Source organism: Trichomonas vaginalis, chromosome IV (assembly GCF_026262505.1).
Source record: "Trichomonas vaginalis G3 chromosome IV, whole genome shotgun sequence".
NCBI lineage: Eukaryota > Parabasalia > Trichomonadida > Trichomonadidae > Trichomonas > Trichomonas vaginalis.
The window spans coordinates 36436798-36453459 of record NC_067206.1 but is presented as its reverse complement, the minus strand read 5'-3'; the positions used below and the strand labels follow the sequence as shown (position 1 = coordinate 36453459).

Genomic DNA, 16662 nt, shown 5'->3' with positions numbered 1-16662 from the left:
CCTTAACACTAGATTTTTATTAAGGCATATACTTGTGTGAAATGCTCAGAAAATTATCTTTATAACATTGAATTTCCTATATAATAAAAGTTATGAATATATTTTTCTATTAATAAGTTCCTTTCCAAAACAACTGTGTTTGTAATATCTAAAGAAATTAAATAATCTTTTATAAAAATAATCCTTCTATAAATAAAATATATAATAATAAATAATAAATTACTGCATAATCTTATTAATTCTATTAAGTTTTGTCTTAGTTGAGCTGCACATTTGTCTAATTATAGGAACAGCCTGAGGATCTAAGCTCAAAATATGTCTGAACACTTGAATCATTGTGTCATACAATTCACCAACAACTCCCATATTCTGGAGGTGTTTATTATCATAGCTAAACAATCTTCCAAAACCTAAAGCCAAAGCTCTCAACAAACTAGCAGAAATATTTTGTCTGTAATCCAACAAAACACCAATATTTCCACACATGGCAGCAGTTAGTTCTTCATCTTCATGAGGGAATTGTTCGATGACTGATATGAGAACATTATCTGGGAATTCAGGAATTAATATTCCAAGAACTAAGAACAAACCAGACAAGTTCATTATCAAGTCATTATATCCACTCTTGTTTTGAAGAGCAACATCCCACCATTTCTTTAGTTTCTCGATTGTTTGGTAAACAAGATTAGCAACTTCTTGGTTCTGTGTGATGAAAACATTGAATATATGGACAATGTTTTCTTGCATTGCTGGATCTTCGCTTTCTTCCATTTCATTTGAAACATTTTGAATGATTTGTTCTTTTAATTCATTATTTAATTCATTGTTCAAAACAATATCACTCAAAGCGCCGATTGCCTTGCATTTATCTATTTCACTATCTCTTTTCATCCATTCTAACAAGAAGACAGTAATTTCATCTGAAATTGGAGCTCTATTTGAAACTAAACTTGCAATTAATTGGCAAACAGAAGGGAACAAACCAATTGTTGTATCTGTTTCGATTAAAGGAATTTGTCCGAGAAGTTCTATATTTCCATTAATTATATTATTCAATAAATTCATTCCTTCGTTTACCATGTGTTCATCACCATTAGATTTCGAGATCAACTTACTCAAACAGAACAAAGATTTTGTAACAAAATTAGTTGTTACATCTTGATTTACTATTTCAAGTAAATGATCGAAAGCTTCTTTTCTTGTGTTTTCGTCAAGATCTCTTGCCAATCTTCTGAATCCTTCAACACTTTCGATTTGGAAATCGTTCTTTTCTTTCAAGAAATTCATCAAAATTTCAATAGTTTGTTGGCCAAATTTATTTGTGATTTCTTCACTTTGACTGTAATGAACAACGTCGCAAATGAACTCCAAAGCAGTGGATCTAACTCTATGATCCATCTCGTTGTTGTTTATCAGGTTGAATATGTAATCCAAGTAATTAACAACGTAATTCATTTCTTCGCCTTTGAAAATTTCGACGATAGAAATTAAAAATTCAATCATCAAAGAAATGACATCAGGAGATTCATATTCCAAACAAGGCTGTATGTTATCAGCAATAATAGGCCATATGTCTTCTATTAATTCACCATCTTTCTTTATCAAAGCAGTCATAATCAATGTAGAACTTGAAATAGTTGTCACGTTTTCTGATTGAGAAATTTCTTTGAGCAAATTCAACAATTTTTCGGTTTCTTCATCAGGAAAATCTTCTGAAAGGTCGATGGAATAAGCAACCAATGTGAAATAGTTCGTTATATCATCTTCTGTGACATTCTCGTAGAGTTCGACAGCCATTTGGAACAATTCCGGCATTTTACAATCGATTCTTTCGACCAAAACTAAAATTGCTTTGTAAGCAGCACTTTTTACTTCATTTGTCTGGGAAATCAAGAGAGGAACAATCTTGGGAAGTAAGCTAGGAATGTATACATTCATGGAGGCAAACGTTTGGTCGAATGTCTCCAAAACTAATAGTGCAGAATGTTGAATAATTGGAAACTCGTTTTTATCCAACGCTTCTTTCAAACAATCTACAATTAACTGGGAATCTTTAAGAGCAAATTCAGGTGTAGTAGTAATAATTGCCCTTAAAACTAACATGGCTGCCGCTTGATGCTCAATTGAATCGGATTGTAAAGCATTCAATAATTGGCCGACCAACATTGGATAAGTTTCTGAGTGGCTTTGGGAATCAAGGATTGTTTCGAAGAGGGAAAGTTGGTCAACAGGTAGAAGTTGTTCTTCTATGATCGTATTCGCGGCAATGTCAATCGCGACGGTTAAAATTTGGCCGATTTCTTCTTGAGATAAAACGTGAAGGCCATTTGAGATCGCTGTGAGGATAATGTTCCTCTTTTGGGCTGAGACGTCGGAATTGCTGGCAAATCCGAATCCTGTCTGCATCAATGTTGATAAATAATCTGGTTTGCATTTTTGAGAGCCTGCAATGTCACCAACAAGAGACCAGAGCTGTGAAAAGTCTTGTGGTTGGTAGTTCAGTGATTCTTGCTCCATGCTGTTGATGATTTGATATGGTTCTTGAGAATCTGTGATTAAATCTGTTGTTTCTGCGGCATCTTCTTCGTCTTCGTCGATTTGTGCAAGGAAGAAGCCGAAAAGAGCAAGACCGCCTAACTTAATTGTAATTTTATCTGAATGTAAGTAATTCATGATTAAATTTAGTAAATGTTCGTATGCTTCTTCGAAAAATCCACTGTGAAGAGATAATGCGATCTTAACAAAGCATGCACTCGAGATTAATGGCTTTGATAAAGCGTTTTCTAAGAGATATGAAACTAATTCTGGCCATTTTCCTTCGCTTTGCGTATAAACTATTTCGACAAGCTGTGCAACTGATTCAACATCGTATGGATATACTTCATTAGCGAGAATTTGCATAATGTAATTTTTGATATCTTCTTTTGATTGTTCGTCGTATGCTTTCCAGAATTTGAAAACAACTTTATAAGCGTAAACGATTGAACCATGCCTTATGCGATTATCAGATGTGAGAAGGTATAATTTGAAAAATAAATCAGCAGAAGTTGGATCATTTAAGATAGGACCTAACTGCTCGGTTGACTGTTCAACAGTAGCTGCATTTAATGTTGCTTGGATGAGTGCTTGAAGATTCTCAATATCACTCATCCCTTGTGTTTTGACAAAATTTTAGTCCTCATGCTCAAATTAGAAATTTTCATGAATAAACAAGATAAATAAGCTTACTATCAACACAAACGCAATTTTAATTTAAAATGATGCCAAAATTTCAAGAATTTAATATAAATTCAAAATCAAATTAATTATAGATCAATGTTTTTAGCTTGTGGGTACAATATTTCTTTATAAATTAGTATTGGTATATATAAAAATTTGATTGTTTGAAATCTAACAAAAAATTCCAAATATTTATATTAACAAATAAATAATAAATAACATAAAAATTATTATTCAATCTGTTTCTTAACAGCTGTGAGGTTATCAAGAAGTGCAGCAAGCTCTTTTGGTAAATTAAGCTTATTGCATCTTGGATCCTTGGAATTAGCTTCAACTTGGGTCTCAAGAGCTTTCATTTTCTCTTCTGCTTCACCAATGGTATGAGTTAATTGATCTAAGTTCTTTCTTACATCTTCAATATTAACTCTAATATTATCAATATCTTTCTTTGTATCCGCATTCTGTTTATCTATATCATCGATCTGGCTCTTCTTAAAAGCAATCAAATTCTTGAGGAGATTGCACTGTGCTTCAAGGTCATTCAAAACTCCAAATTGCTCATTGCATTTTTCGGCAGATTGTTGAATTTCTGCTTTGATTTCGCGCTTCTTCTTGCGAAGTTGTTCAATAAGATCCTTTTGCTTCTGATTTTCTTGCTTTTTAGCATTAATATCGTTATTAAATTTCTTTTCCATGGAATTTTTAATTGATCTACCTCTCTCAGCTTTGGCTTTAAGAACATTGAATTCTGCAACAAGTTTTGCATTCTTTTGTAGAAGATCACCTAATGAATTGATTGCTTCTTTTTTAGCAGCTTCAATTGATATAATTTCCATTTCAAGCTTTGCATTTCTTGATTTAATTGCGTCTAGTGAGATATTTGGAGCAGGAATATCAGGTTCTTCAGCTAAAATTTCTAAAATATCTTTCTGTTCAAGAGCATTATACTTAGAAGTATAAGCATTTCGTATTTGTTGTAATAATGCCTTTCTTTGATCTCTATCTTCGACTAAATTAACTCTAACATTTGAAATGTCTCCTTCTTGCTGATCTCTTATTGTTTTCTGTTCTTCTATTTCGTTATTAAGAGCTATTTGCTGTTGGTCATTAAATTCTGTCATTCCATCGCCAAATTTAACTTGTAATTGGTGTAAATTGATTGGAGATACTTCTTCTATGAAAGCGATTTCTTGTTTTTGTAATTCATCAAGCTCGAAATGATCAGCTTGAGAAAGTCCATCAACAGCTGCAGCTTCATCAACATCGCCTTGATCGTTAATTAATTGTTTCGTTTTCTCTTGAAGATCTTTAATCTTCTTATTTGTTTCTTCTTCGTACATTGCAATAGCTCTACGCAAACGACGAATTGCAGCATCGACTGATGGTCCATCGGAATTTGGTTCAACTCCTGCACGATCTTGAACGAAACGAATTTCTGCATCAAGGAAGTATAATTGCTGTTGTAAGTTATGAACGTATTCGTCAGCTAAATACTCGCTTTGCGGTGGTAATTGTGGTGGAGGAATTACTTGTTGAGGTTGCTGCTTCTTAAAAGTCTTAGTTGTTAGCATATATCCGGTTCCTTCGACCTCCTGTAGCGTACATTTGGCTGGTTCTGTTTGTAACTTGCCAGACTTCGTGCGATGTCGAGAAGTCCTCATTATACGTTAAGAAATTTTGATGTCAAAAAAATTAATTTGACGCGTAAAGTAGGAAGAAAAGTGACAATATGATTTTTTATCACATGGGTTTATTTAGAAATGATGGGTATGAAGATTCACAAGTTACAGTAGGATATTTGATACTCAGATTCATTTTCCTATCATCTACCTTCATATTCATTATTTACATTTTATTTAATAATAATAGAACACGTTTTGAGAGTCCAGATAGATATTTTAAAGGTGCAGTTAAATGTCCAGAGAATGGATATTGCTATAGTGGACAGCTTTTTTGCAAAAATGGTTTTAGACGAAGAGGATATAAATGTGAGAAAGATCCAAATGCTATTGATGTAGATGATAGAATCAAAAAGATCATAAAGTACATAAGAAGTCATCCAGATACTCACTGCGAAAAAAGTATTATTTTTAATTTCGAAGATTTCAAAGATATGCTCAAGGATATATCCAATGATTTAACTGATAACTTCGGCGCCTTCAGGGGTATGCTATATAATGCAACAGATATTAAAATTAATTCAAGAAGTGAAATTTATTCAACAAATCCTGATCAAACACTTCAATGCAGAATTGAAAAATACATTGATGAGAACTATTCATTAGTTATATTATTCCTTATTAATGTAATTTTGATTTGTTTCATTATTTTAATTTATAATCGCAAAAAGTCAATTAATAAGTCATCAGCTACATACGCTGACTATATTATTAGTAAACTATCTGAAAGCAAGCGTGCAGGAATTGATGTTTATCGTCCTGCTCAAGAATTCAGACCTACAAAGGATTCTCCTCTCTACTCTCATTGGGATAAAGTTATGAATATTGTTGAAAGAGATCCACGTGTTTACGCCTTAGATACAACTTCAGGCAAGAAATGGAAAATTATATAATTGTTTTATTGAATAAATCTTAATATTATGTAAAAATTATATGTGCTAGAGCTTTGAAATGAGTTATTTAACATGTTTGACAAAAAATTCATGAAAATTTCAAAATTATTTTAATTTTTATTTCACATTCGGTTTCGTTCAAAAAATGTATCGTTCAAAAAGTATGAAAAAAACAGTTGTGGTAAGTTATACTGAGTTTATGAAGAGTATTTAAAAAAATTTAAAGGAACCAACGGGAATTCTTAACGAATGGAATGTAAGCAGTTCTATCTTGTGGGTATTTGGTCTTGAAGAAAGAGTTATACCATGAATGGGAAGCTTCTGCACGTCCTGTAATATTCACCAAAAGCCAAAGGCCAAAGGAAACGCCTTCGAGATTGAATGATACGAAGAGCATGTAAAATGTCCATGTAAGTAACTCGAAAAGATAATTTGGACCAGAAATATATTTAAAGAGTGTTCCCTGAGGAATTCTATAGCCAGAATCACCATGTGTGCGAAGCTGGCAGATCTGATAGTCGTAGTAGGCTGTAACAACGGCAAGTGCTATGAAAACAATTGCGAATAAGATTTGAACTATAATTGGGTATGGCTTTGTCTCGAAAACATGGATACGAGCAAGAATCGATCCTTCAATGAAGTTTGAAACAGAGAAATAAATAAGTGATTCTAATGGCCATGGCTTTGATTGTGGACGGCGGAAGAATGGGTATATGATAGCACGATGAATGTAAAATCCAATGTATAAAAGGGATGGAATTTGGAAGATTTCACCACGTGGCCAGGAAACAGTTAAAAGAATGTAAATGATTGGACCAGGAATATTTGCAAGTAAAAATGCTATTCTATCTTTAACTTCTACTTTGAGGTAAGCTCTTCCTCTTGTGTAATTTTTACCATATGGCATTGAGAAGAAGGCGAAGTAAATCATCATTATACCAGCGATAATAAGATTTGCAACGCAGAATTGGCCAAACAATGTTTGGTTGGTTAAGTATAACATATAATCTGTTAAAAGCGGGATATCAGACATTCTTTTCACTAGTGACGGTTTGTCAATTTGACATAGAATCCTTTCAGATTCTTATCGATAAAACCATAGTTTCCCAATAAAATATGACCATCTCATGAGTGATTTCTACATGGAAATTTTACTCTCCCTGTGAAAAAAACCATGAAAAATTAAATTCGGAAAACTCTATGTTTTAAATTCCGAGATATAAGCATGTGATAAGAAGGGCATCATCATACTATAGAATGTTTCAATCAAATGAAATAAAATGGTGGAATATTATATTAAAAATGATAAAAAAGAAAATCTTAAATCATCATTATGTTAATCTCAAATAAAAAGTATATTTAAAGTACCAGGTGACGCTTCATATGCTGTAAGATCATTTTAGGTTTTAATAAATCAAATCCATGCAATGTTCAGGAAAATCAATAGTCCTTGATTTCACTACAACGTTGCCATATATATATATATATATAGAGAGAGAGAGAATTTGATACATGAAAATTAACACTTTTTTGACACTCAATTATCAAATTTCAGGTTCCTGACATTAGCTAGCCTCAAATCATTTATTTTTCGGAGACATTATAACAAATTTACATATTTTGAATGGTGTTTTATGTATTGTTTGAAAGGGAGTTCTAATTGGATTGCTTCGATCTGACAAAATTTCAATGCAGTCATACTTAAATGTGGTAAGAAAATTTAGTGCCAATTTTCCTGGTTGCTCATTATTTAAAGTTCCACCAATATAACTTCCATCAAATTGATAATGAAAAAGATTTAATGTATTTGATATGCTAATTTTTACTATATTTGGGTCGAAATTATGAAAAATGCAATATGAAATGTTCTGATTAATACCATGTGATACAAAAAATTGCAAACAATGTCCACGACCAGTAAGATTGTTGAATACTAAATAATCTAATTTAGAATTTAAAGCATTAATTCTAATGAAGAAAGGAATTGAATAGGCTGATTTTTGGACTGTGTGCGTGTCACCAAAATAGCACCATTTGGATATAACAGTTGTATTACTTTCTGTACAAATTTAACTATAATGAATTACTTCAGAATTGTAACTATTATTCACATATTTAAGATTCAAAAGATATTGAGCGAAAATCGCACCATCGCATGCCTCATGCTGAGATGATGAATGACTTATTGAGGAGCTATAGAAGGTATTGTTTGATGATATTGTATGAGCAGCAGCTCCACGATAATAGCCATTTGTTGATTCTGAGAAACAAGTTTGATAAAAGGTAAATTTTCCTTTTTTAATATTAACAATACAGTTACCGTCATTAGTGGTACTTTTACATCTTTGAAAAAAACTATTTGAAACTAATAAAATATTGTTCTCATTCTCAGACATTATTGCTGGAGAACATGTTATAATGCAATTTTTAAGATAAAATGAACCCAAAACAGTTGTAAAGGACTGCAAACTTGAATTTTCAATTTTAATTACTTGATTCGAGTGTGGATAAAAGAGATCCCATGTTACATCTGATTCTGAAATAGATTTTAGATTTAATGACCATCTTATCTGATATGACTCATGGCTTAATGAAATATATTCATAAACAAATGTAAGCATCTTCTAAAAACGATTAATTCAATAATATCATTTTGTTTAGTCATTATACAAAATCGGTTTCAATTCGGAATTGCTTTGCTTTTTTTATGTTTTGTATATAAAAATGATTTAAATGTCTTGAATGAATTCTTGAGCAACAACATGTCTTTTCTGGTCTGTGGTAGACACCTAAACTTCCGATCTTTAGGCTAAGAAATATTTTGAGGATGAAGATTGAATTTAACAAATAATTGCTCTCTATATTGACCTTTTGAGTGAAACTGTTTGTAGTTTTATCTATAATATGGAGATTTTTTGAGCGCTGAGAGAAAAATTGCTTCACTAAATTTATAATTTTGTCAGATTTATTTTATGAAAACCTTGAACATTTTTCTCAAAGCCTAAGAAATATAGCGCAAATGAAAATGTATGGAAATTCTTCTTTGGATGCGAGATATATGACATCCATGTTACAAAAAGCAAATTTATAAATGAAGATTCTAAAGTTTTTGTTGATGAAGTTATTTTTGAAGAATTCCATCCAAATGGTGTCATTAATATCTCTGGTAATCCAAATTCTGAACTTCTCGTTTCTTTTTCCAGCTTCTTTCGATGCGGAAATGAAAATGGAAATGGAGGATGCATATTATTCATGGAAAGTGGATCATGCGTTCAATATCGAATTTGTAGTTTTGAATCTTTTATCACTAATGAAAACTCTGCCGGATCACATTCCTTTATTGAAATGGCTGAAGATTCTCTTGGCAAAAATTATGTATTTGAATCTTCTTTTGATAGTTGTAAAGGATTTGGTTCTACATTACTAAGCGCTGGTGGAATAATAGCATACCTTCTCATAAATATTTCTTATTCTTTTTCGGATCAATATTCAGGATTTGTTATTGGGTTCCCGTTCGAAAATTCCTTTGTAAATAACAGTAATTTTTATAATTTAACATCAAGAGAATATATTTTTGGCTTTGCCTTTGAAAAACACTTTGTTTCACATTGCAATTTGATTAAATGTAATGAACAATCTAAAGCAATAATCTTATGCGCTATTAGAACCTATCTTTCTTTAAGTGAATGCTTTATTAAAGAAAACACATCTCCTTTATTTATCAATATTGAATATAATGCGAAAGTTGATATTTATCTTTCACTTTATGATAATAATTCGATAGACCAGATATCTAATGAACCAGATAAAATTCATATGGAATCTCCCCAGATATTTAGTAGAATAGAAACAAATTATTTGTCGACTGTCTTTTGCCATGCAGAGAAACCCCTAGAAGTGTATGAATTAGAAATTAATCAATATTGTCCAAGATTGATCTCTAAGATGAATATTTTTCCATTATTTCATGTTTTCGCAAGTTGTACAAACAAAACTAAATCTAAAGCCCCTAAAACAATGATTAACTTGAATAGTAAAATCAAGAGTTATAAATCAAAAGTAGAATCAAAGATTCGAGCGAAACTTAAACCTAAATCAAAAACAAATTGATCGTGATTTAAGATGATTTCAATTGTTTTGTTCATATTGTTGATAAATCTTGTTTACTTCCAAGATGTCTGCTATCTAAGAAAAAATGCATTATTTTTCATGTAAATGATGACTCATATCTCAATTCCTAAATGAATTATGAGATAATCAAACTTTGAACAATTTTATTGGTTACCTATGATAATTTATTTGCAAATATGTAAATTCCTATAAATTTTAGATTCGGATAGCAAGATTTTAAGGATTGAAAGATCATTTCAATGGAAGATTTTTTTTCAAATGTTTACAAAATCTTTACATTTATCATGCAGAACAGCATTGAAAGATTAAAAACTCACTAACCTTGATTCGTAGTAGTATGTCTTATGTTGAGCACGCATTTTTTCTTTAAATTGTATCTGCGGACAATTTTCAATATCAAAAAATCATTTTCGGATTGTTAAATTATTGCATTTAAGGATAAAATGTTAATTCTAATCTTTTATTGGATTGCGATATAAACACATTGAATTTCATAACCCATAAAAAGTCACGTAAGCACGTTTTTATTTTGAGAGAAAGTTTTCAGAGCTGATTTTTATGCGAGTGGGTAGATATTAAATAGCTACATATATTTATTCACCAAAAAATATGAGATGGTTATTTTTATCGGCAATTTTGATTTTTGGCTATTGCACATGTTACACTATATATTAACGAATTTTATCGCATACAAAATTACTTTTGAGAATCGATTGAATTTAAATCAGAAACAGGAATGGCTGAAGAAGAGCTGAACTTACCTGTTGGAAACTATATTCTTCGCCAGAGAATAGGTGAGGGAGCTTTTTCTTCAGTTTGGCTTGCTGATTGCAAAGATGTTTCAATTCCAGCTGCAGTTAAAATCATTTCGAAATCTACACTCGATCAACCCGATGTTTTCACTCGTTTTCAAAGAGAAATTTCGCTTCTTCAACAATGCAGCCACCCATTTATTACACATTTCTATGAGCTTTACGAAGATACGAACAGATACTACGTTTTTATGGAATATGCTGAAAACGGAGATTTCGAATCATTTCTTCAAACAAGGGGACGTCTTCCTGAGAATATGTCTCGCTTTTTCTTTGCTCAATTAATTACAGCTTTAGATTATCTTCATAACACTTGCAGAATCGCACATCGCGACTTGAAGCCACAAAATATTTTGCTTGATAGATATAATAATATCAGAATTACTGATTTCGGTCTTAGTAAAGCCTTTAATGATGTCGTTCCAAATCTCACTTCAAACTGTGGTTCACCAGCATACGCAGCTCCAGAAGTCATCATAGGCAAGCCATACAACAAAGCTGCCGATGTCTGGAGTCTTGGAGTAATTTTATATCAAATGGCCACAGGACATCTTCCATTCCAATCACCGGATGTGAAAACAGTTCTTATGAAGATCGTTTCCTTTGATCCTCCTTATCCTCCTACGATGTCTTCCCAGTTAATCGACTTATTGCGAAGAATGCTTTGTCGTAACCCATCGAAGAGAATAACAATCAAAGAAATAATGGAGCATCCATGGGTTGTTCCACAATTTGTTTCCAGAGTTTCTAGTTCATTGTCAGAATTACACCAAGAAAATACTGCTGAAGGAGGAAGTCCAAGACAACAGAATCCAGCCAAACTTCAGCAGGACTGCCAAAACCTTGTCTTTGTTCTCTCTGAAAAAATGGATCAGGCAAGACAGTTGTTACCAACAAATAACTATAATTCTCCGCCTGCTTCACTTCCACATCATATTCCAAAGTTCGCCATTACAAAAATATCGTCTAACTCGATATTGATTAAAGATCTTGAGCCAGGACAAAGACCGCAGCTAATAAAGAAGAGTAGATCTGCATCAAACTATCCTTCTAAGCACAGAGGTGCAGATTTAGCTCCAGAAATGACAATTAGTGAATAATTTTCCAAATATATTAGATTTAGATATATTAGAATAGTATATTACTTGTTATTATTGTTTGTTATTAAATATACAATTATATTGTATTCGTTTTGAACTGTAGTTTTTCAATTTTTTGAAAAATCTGAAGAAAATAGTTAATTATAAGATTATATTTACAAACATAAACACAAAATAAGCAATATCCTTACTCTGGTAAAATCTCTGGAGCTTTGAGAGAGATGATTTTGATGATTGAATCGTTTACATCTGGTGGGTAACGACGGGCAACTGCTTCGATCTTTCTAAGCTTTTCAAAGTAGAAATCGCGTTCTAATGCTACATCTTCAAGCTGTTTTGATTGAGTTTTTGCTTCTTCGAGTTTTTCTTTAAGATCATTTTCTAATGTTTGTAGTAATCCATCAATATCTTCGGAAGGATCGTTAGATAAAGATATTATTTCTTGAATTAAGTTTCGAATTTCATTTTTATCTCCTTGTACAAGGAGATTGATGTCATAATTGAATGTAAGACCTAACTGCTCGTAAATGCGACTTGCAATTTCGAAATTTGCTGCTTTTTCTTCTGGAGTTTTTCCCATTGAAACCATCTTTTTACTTTTTCGATCTTCTGCTAAATCAGCAAGGACAAAGCAAATTTCTCGACCAGTAGAGGCATCTTTGAATGATTGTAACTGGCCACCAGTTGATTCGTTGAGCCAAGCAATAATATCTGAATCTTTCATGATTGTCACTTTTTGATTTCATCATAAATTTCAAAACCTAATATTGACATCAAATTAGCAATAAAAGACTGTCATTAGATATTCCTGATGAATGCAACATTGTCTATTTGGGGATAAAAAGCATATACTACAAGCCTATGCCAAATAATAGCTTTGATGATGGAGTTTTGATATCCAATTCTGTTTGCATCATTTTCATGAAAACGAAAAAGTGACATTTTTAATGAGACAATAGAAACTGGATGTTTGATTGTAACCTTCAGTGATACGATCTCATACAAACATGGAACAGTATTGAATGCAATATTCATATACCGTTCCACACAAATTTATTTTTATTAATAGATAAAGCGTGTTAAATATGTTAAGTAACATCTTTACACAATGAATATCTGCAATCCATATAGGATAAGTTATCTCATGAGCTCTTGAATAAGTTAAAATTATCCAAAATTAAATTTAATTTTTATTTAAATTTCAAAAAATGAAAAAAATACTTATATAAATCTAAAATATAAAGTCAATTTATATTAAAAAAATAGAAAACAACTAATTAAGACAATCAAGAGCCTTCTTTGTCTGAATGAAATATTTCTTTTCTCCACCTTTTCTGAACAGTTCTGAGATATCTGATTTGAATGTGGACATCAGTCTCAAATAAAGAGCTTTCACTGATCTAGGAGGACTTGTAACACAAAGCAACCTCTTTGCCAGTTCAGTGTAAATAATTTCGCAAACAACATCATTTGAATTTTCGAAAATGAAGTAAATTAGTTCACCAGCGAAAGAAGTATGACTTGATGGGAATCTTAGCAAGTCTATCAATGAGAATGTCAGCATTTTGAGGCCAGTTTCGTTTAATGATGAGAATAATTTCAAGAATAATTTAACAATTGGCAATTCCTTGAAATCTGTTGTACCAGAAACCATATCTTCTGTCCATATTGATCCAGTTACTCTCGTAATACTATTCAGAACTAATTGCCAGTACAATCTAACTGACAAAGTTTGTCTTTGACTTGCATCTGTCAAAGCAGAAAGAATTGCATGGCAACCATCTTCAAACTGTTCTTTGTTATGATGTTCTCTTCTTATAAACTGCTTAACAACACTTGTCAAGCCTTTTTGATCCAAAGATTCTTCGATATTAAATGAAATATTCGGTTGTTTCGAAGCAGAATTCGAATCAGGCGGAGAACAAGAAAGAATCAAGTTTCTTATTTGTATGTAATGAGGAGGAAGATGTTCGATCAATGGCATGTAATAAGAGGAAATGAACAAAGGATAATCATTGCAAATCAAGTGCAAACATCTTAGTATTGGCCTGTAGAAGCCATCAGGATAATAACTTGCCAGCCATTGCAAAGTTATTATGAAATTGAAACAAAATGATGAAAACTTTGTGTCATTTCTTCTTACAAAAGAAGGGAAAGCTGTTGCGTGAAGACAAAGCTGTATCCAGCAACAAGCGAAACCTGGACAATGCTTAGGACTCAAGTATTCCAAGATATAAATCAATCTATCCCTTTGTTTTAATTGTACTTGGGATAAATATTCATCTAAGAATTTGTAAAGTGTTAAAGAAAACTCTTTGACACTGTAAATGTTGTATTCAAGACTTTCAAGAGCTGTTTTAGTATTTGTTATAAGTGAATCAGGACTTATTTGGCTTGTATGTCTTGACAAAACATTTGCCAAGAAACTTATCAAACTGTAATCAATTTTTCTTTGTTTTATGAAACAATTGACAAGTGCCAATAAAATTGTCGTTATCTGTTGTGCATTTGCTTCTTTGAATGATTGAATGAACGTCATCTTACTGCTCTCTGTCTGCTCTTTTACCATTGTTAAGAAATTGGAAACAATGGAAATATATGGTTTGTCAAATAAAGGAATGTTTGCTGTGCATCCTTGAGGTGAAGTGACTCCAAGCAATGAATAACATGAGAGCATTGCTTTGTCAGCATGAGGAAGCATTGCGATATACCTGGAAATAGTTGGCTGTATCATTTCTGCTGTTGCTGGATTTGTCAATAAATCAGAGAACAAAGAGTTCAAAGTGGCTAAATTATAATAACCATGGCTGACAACGAACTTGAAGAAAGAGGGATGAGGGAAAATGACTCTAAACAAACCGCTTAAATCAAGATTTTGTTTGTTTTGTGTCATTTTTGTCAAAATTTTGAGAAAAGTTGAAGAAACAATTGTTGTATCAGACATTGCCAATGAAACAATTGATTGTATTGTATTCAAATCATTGATCTTATCATTGGAGAATTGTATGATATCAGTGCCACTTCCAAGGAAATAGTATTTCTCCATTTCTTGAGCTTTTAATGCCAAATCTTTCAAATCATCTGTAATGGAAGAAAACTTTGGTTTGTAACTGAAGAAAATTTCCAAATCTTCTTGAGTAAATGTCGCTGATTTGTCGGCTGTTTGTTTAGTGAAAACATTGCCTTCGGCCTCTTGAACAAATACGAATTGTCTGTCAAAGGAATCAATAGGAATATCAATGTCTCTTCTGTAATAATTTTCAATATCAACTTTGAATCTGTTCGCGAAACTGTAGATCATGTTACAGATGTCTGTTCTCAATCCTTTCACATGCAACATGGCTGCCATGATCTCCATGCATGCACACGTGTAAGGGCAAGGCGGATTGTAGATGGATGATGCTTTGCTGAAGTATTTCAAAGTGAAAAACATCGCTGCACCAAAAGATCCAGTTTGTGCTGATTCTTTAAGGATCCGAATAATGTCTAACATGTACAAAGGAGGCGGACGACCATAATCTATTGACAATGCACCAATCCATGATCCCATATGAGCAATCCATGGTAATGCAGTGTAATATGTCCATCCAATGCCACGGACTGATGTAAGTAGGAGTTTTAAGTAGTCGCAAGCTGCTTGTAATAATGGGAGATTGTCAATCTGAGTGGTAGGAGGCTTGAATTTTAGACAAACTTGGATTAAAAATTGTCTTTGAGATTCTCCTGTAAGGTTTTGAGCAAAATCAATGGATCCAAAGAGATTTTGGCGTGGAGAAGTATTGGAATCTATTGTTACATCTGGCGGAGGAGGGCTGATTTGAATCGGAATAAATTTTTTTCTTTTTTCTGGAAGAATAAAATGACTTTTAGTATCGTGATTTTCAAATGTAATAGCTTCACCATCGTAGATTTGTGTTAGTAGTAGGAATAAGTCTGAATCTAAAAAACGTAATTGAGGAGTATTCGCTAAAACCTTGCAAAACATCGGATATTTATAAATATGAGGTAGTATAGCACGAGTGAAGACTATTACTGAGTGAAGACCTTCTAAAGTTTTTCGATACTGTAGAATATTTGAAAATAAACAATATTGTGTAGGTGTAGGAATTAATTTATTGATGACGAACCATCCAAGAATGGCTGCAGTGTTATCTGTGAATTTTGATTCGATTAAAATGCGTAAAATGCAAAGTAATAATTCTTTAGCTGATTCGTTCAGCAATTTTTCTAATATAGGACCTAATTTCTCCATAGGCTGAGTCAATATACCTGCTGCTTGTGCAATGAGCTCGTCATCAAAATCCTGTGCAACAAAACTCGGATAAATACCAGAACTCATTGAAAAAACATCACTTGCTGTTTAGATTTTATGATGTTTTAAAAGCGATTTTATATATGCAATAATAAGTTTATTCAAATTCAAAATTATAGAATCCAATTCCAATTTTTTTGGAAAGAATCAATGATTTTTTTGTATTTATCAACAGCAGCCTTATAGATCATTGCAAATCAATATCTACTTAATACTCCACATTTTACAACAAATGGATCTGTTCTGTTCTTGAGAAAATGAAAACACCTTTTCCTAGAGAAACTGATTGCGCAGGAACTCTCAAATGTTCTTTAATGAAGGAGAACTCACATAGAAAGAGTGCGGAGATTGGTTTTCAGTTGTGAGAGAAGGAGAAATTTCTACATGAAAGGCAATCGTGTGTAGATCATTGTATTCTGTACAGAATACACTTTATAGAGGAATTTATGGATTGAAGTCTCATTTTTTTATATTGAGAGGAAATTTATAGGTATATCGAATTTTAAAATAATGAAC

The 16662-nt window shown here is 32.2% G+C and overlaps 8 protein-coding genes across 8 annotated transcripts; 3 read left to right on the top strand and 5 right to left on the bottom strand.

Annotated features, from left to right (window-relative positions):
- Positions 1-153: 153 nt before the first annotated feature.
- On the bottom strand, positions 154-3156 carry TVAGG3_0232310 (importin beta family; the record flags this gene model as incomplete). The annotated part of the gene is made up of 1 exon (XM_001310720.1): positions 220-3150. One exon carries the CDS (start codon positions 3148-3150, stop codon positions 220-222), a length of 2931 nt encoding a protein of 976 aa, XP_001310721.1.
- A 245-nt stretch (positions 3157-3401) lies between these two features.
- Positions 3402-4897, bottom strand: TVAGG3_0232300 (uncharacterized protein; the record flags this gene model as incomplete). Its single annotated transcript, XM_001310721.1, has 1 exon — positions 3450-4880. One exon carries the CDS (start codon positions 4878-4880, stop codon positions 3450-3452), a length of 1431 nt encoding a protein of 476 aa, XP_001310722.1.
- A 66-nt stretch (positions 4898-4963) lies between these two features.
- On the top strand, positions 4964-5794 carry TVAGG3_0232290 (Man1-Src1p-C-terminal domain-containing protein; the record flags this gene model as incomplete). The annotated part of the gene is made up of 1 exon (XM_001310722.1): positions 4964-5791. One exon carries the CDS (start codon positions 4964-4966, stop codon positions 5789-5791), a length of 828 nt encoding a protein of 275 aa, XP_001310723.1.
- A 126-nt stretch (positions 5795-5920) lies between these two features.
- On the bottom strand, positions 5921-6899 carry TVAGG3_0232280 (3-oxo-5-alpha-steroid 4-dehydrogenase protein; the record flags this gene model as incomplete). Its single annotated transcript, XM_001310723.1, has 1 exon — positions 6012-6824. The coding sequence occupies one exon, from the start codon at positions 6822-6824 to the stop codon at positions 6012-6014; it is 813 nt and encodes a 270-aa protein (XP_001310724.1).
- Positions 6900-7029: 130 nt separating this feature from the next.
- TVAGG3_0232270 (uncharacterized protein) lies at positions 7030-10232 on the top strand (the record flags this gene model as incomplete). Its single annotated transcript, XM_001310724.1, has 1 exon — positions 9137-9901. One exon carries the CDS (start codon positions 9137-9139, stop codon positions 9899-9901), a length of 765 nt encoding a protein of 254 aa, XP_001310725.1.
- A 426-nt stretch (positions 10233-10658) lies between these two features.
- Positions 10659-11919, top strand: TVAGG3_0232260 (protein serine/threonine kinase protein; the record flags this gene model as incomplete). The annotated part of the gene is made up of 1 exon (XM_001310725.2): positions 10659-11834. One exon carries the CDS (start codon positions 10659-10661, stop codon positions 11832-11834), a length of 1176 nt encoding a protein of 391 aa, XP_001310726.1.
- A 102-nt stretch (positions 11920-12021) lies between these two features.
- TVAGG3_0232250 (uncharacterized protein) lies at positions 12022-12558 on the bottom strand (the record flags this gene model as incomplete). Its single annotated transcript, XM_001310726.1, has 1 exon — positions 12022-12558. One exon carries the CDS (start codon positions 12556-12558, stop codon positions 12022-12024), a length of 537 nt encoding a protein of 178 aa, XP_001310727.1.
- Positions 12559-13107: 549 nt separating this feature from the next.
- On the bottom strand, positions 13108-16632 carry TVAGG3_0232240 (nuclear-transcribed mRNA catabolic process, deadenylation-dependent decay; the record flags this gene model as incomplete). The annotated part of the gene is made up of 1 exon (XM_001310727.1): positions 13108-16173. One exon carries the CDS (start codon positions 16171-16173, stop codon positions 13108-13110), a length of 3066 nt encoding a protein of 1021 aa, XP_001310728.1.
- Between the last annotated feature and the right edge of the window lie 30 nt (positions 16633-16662).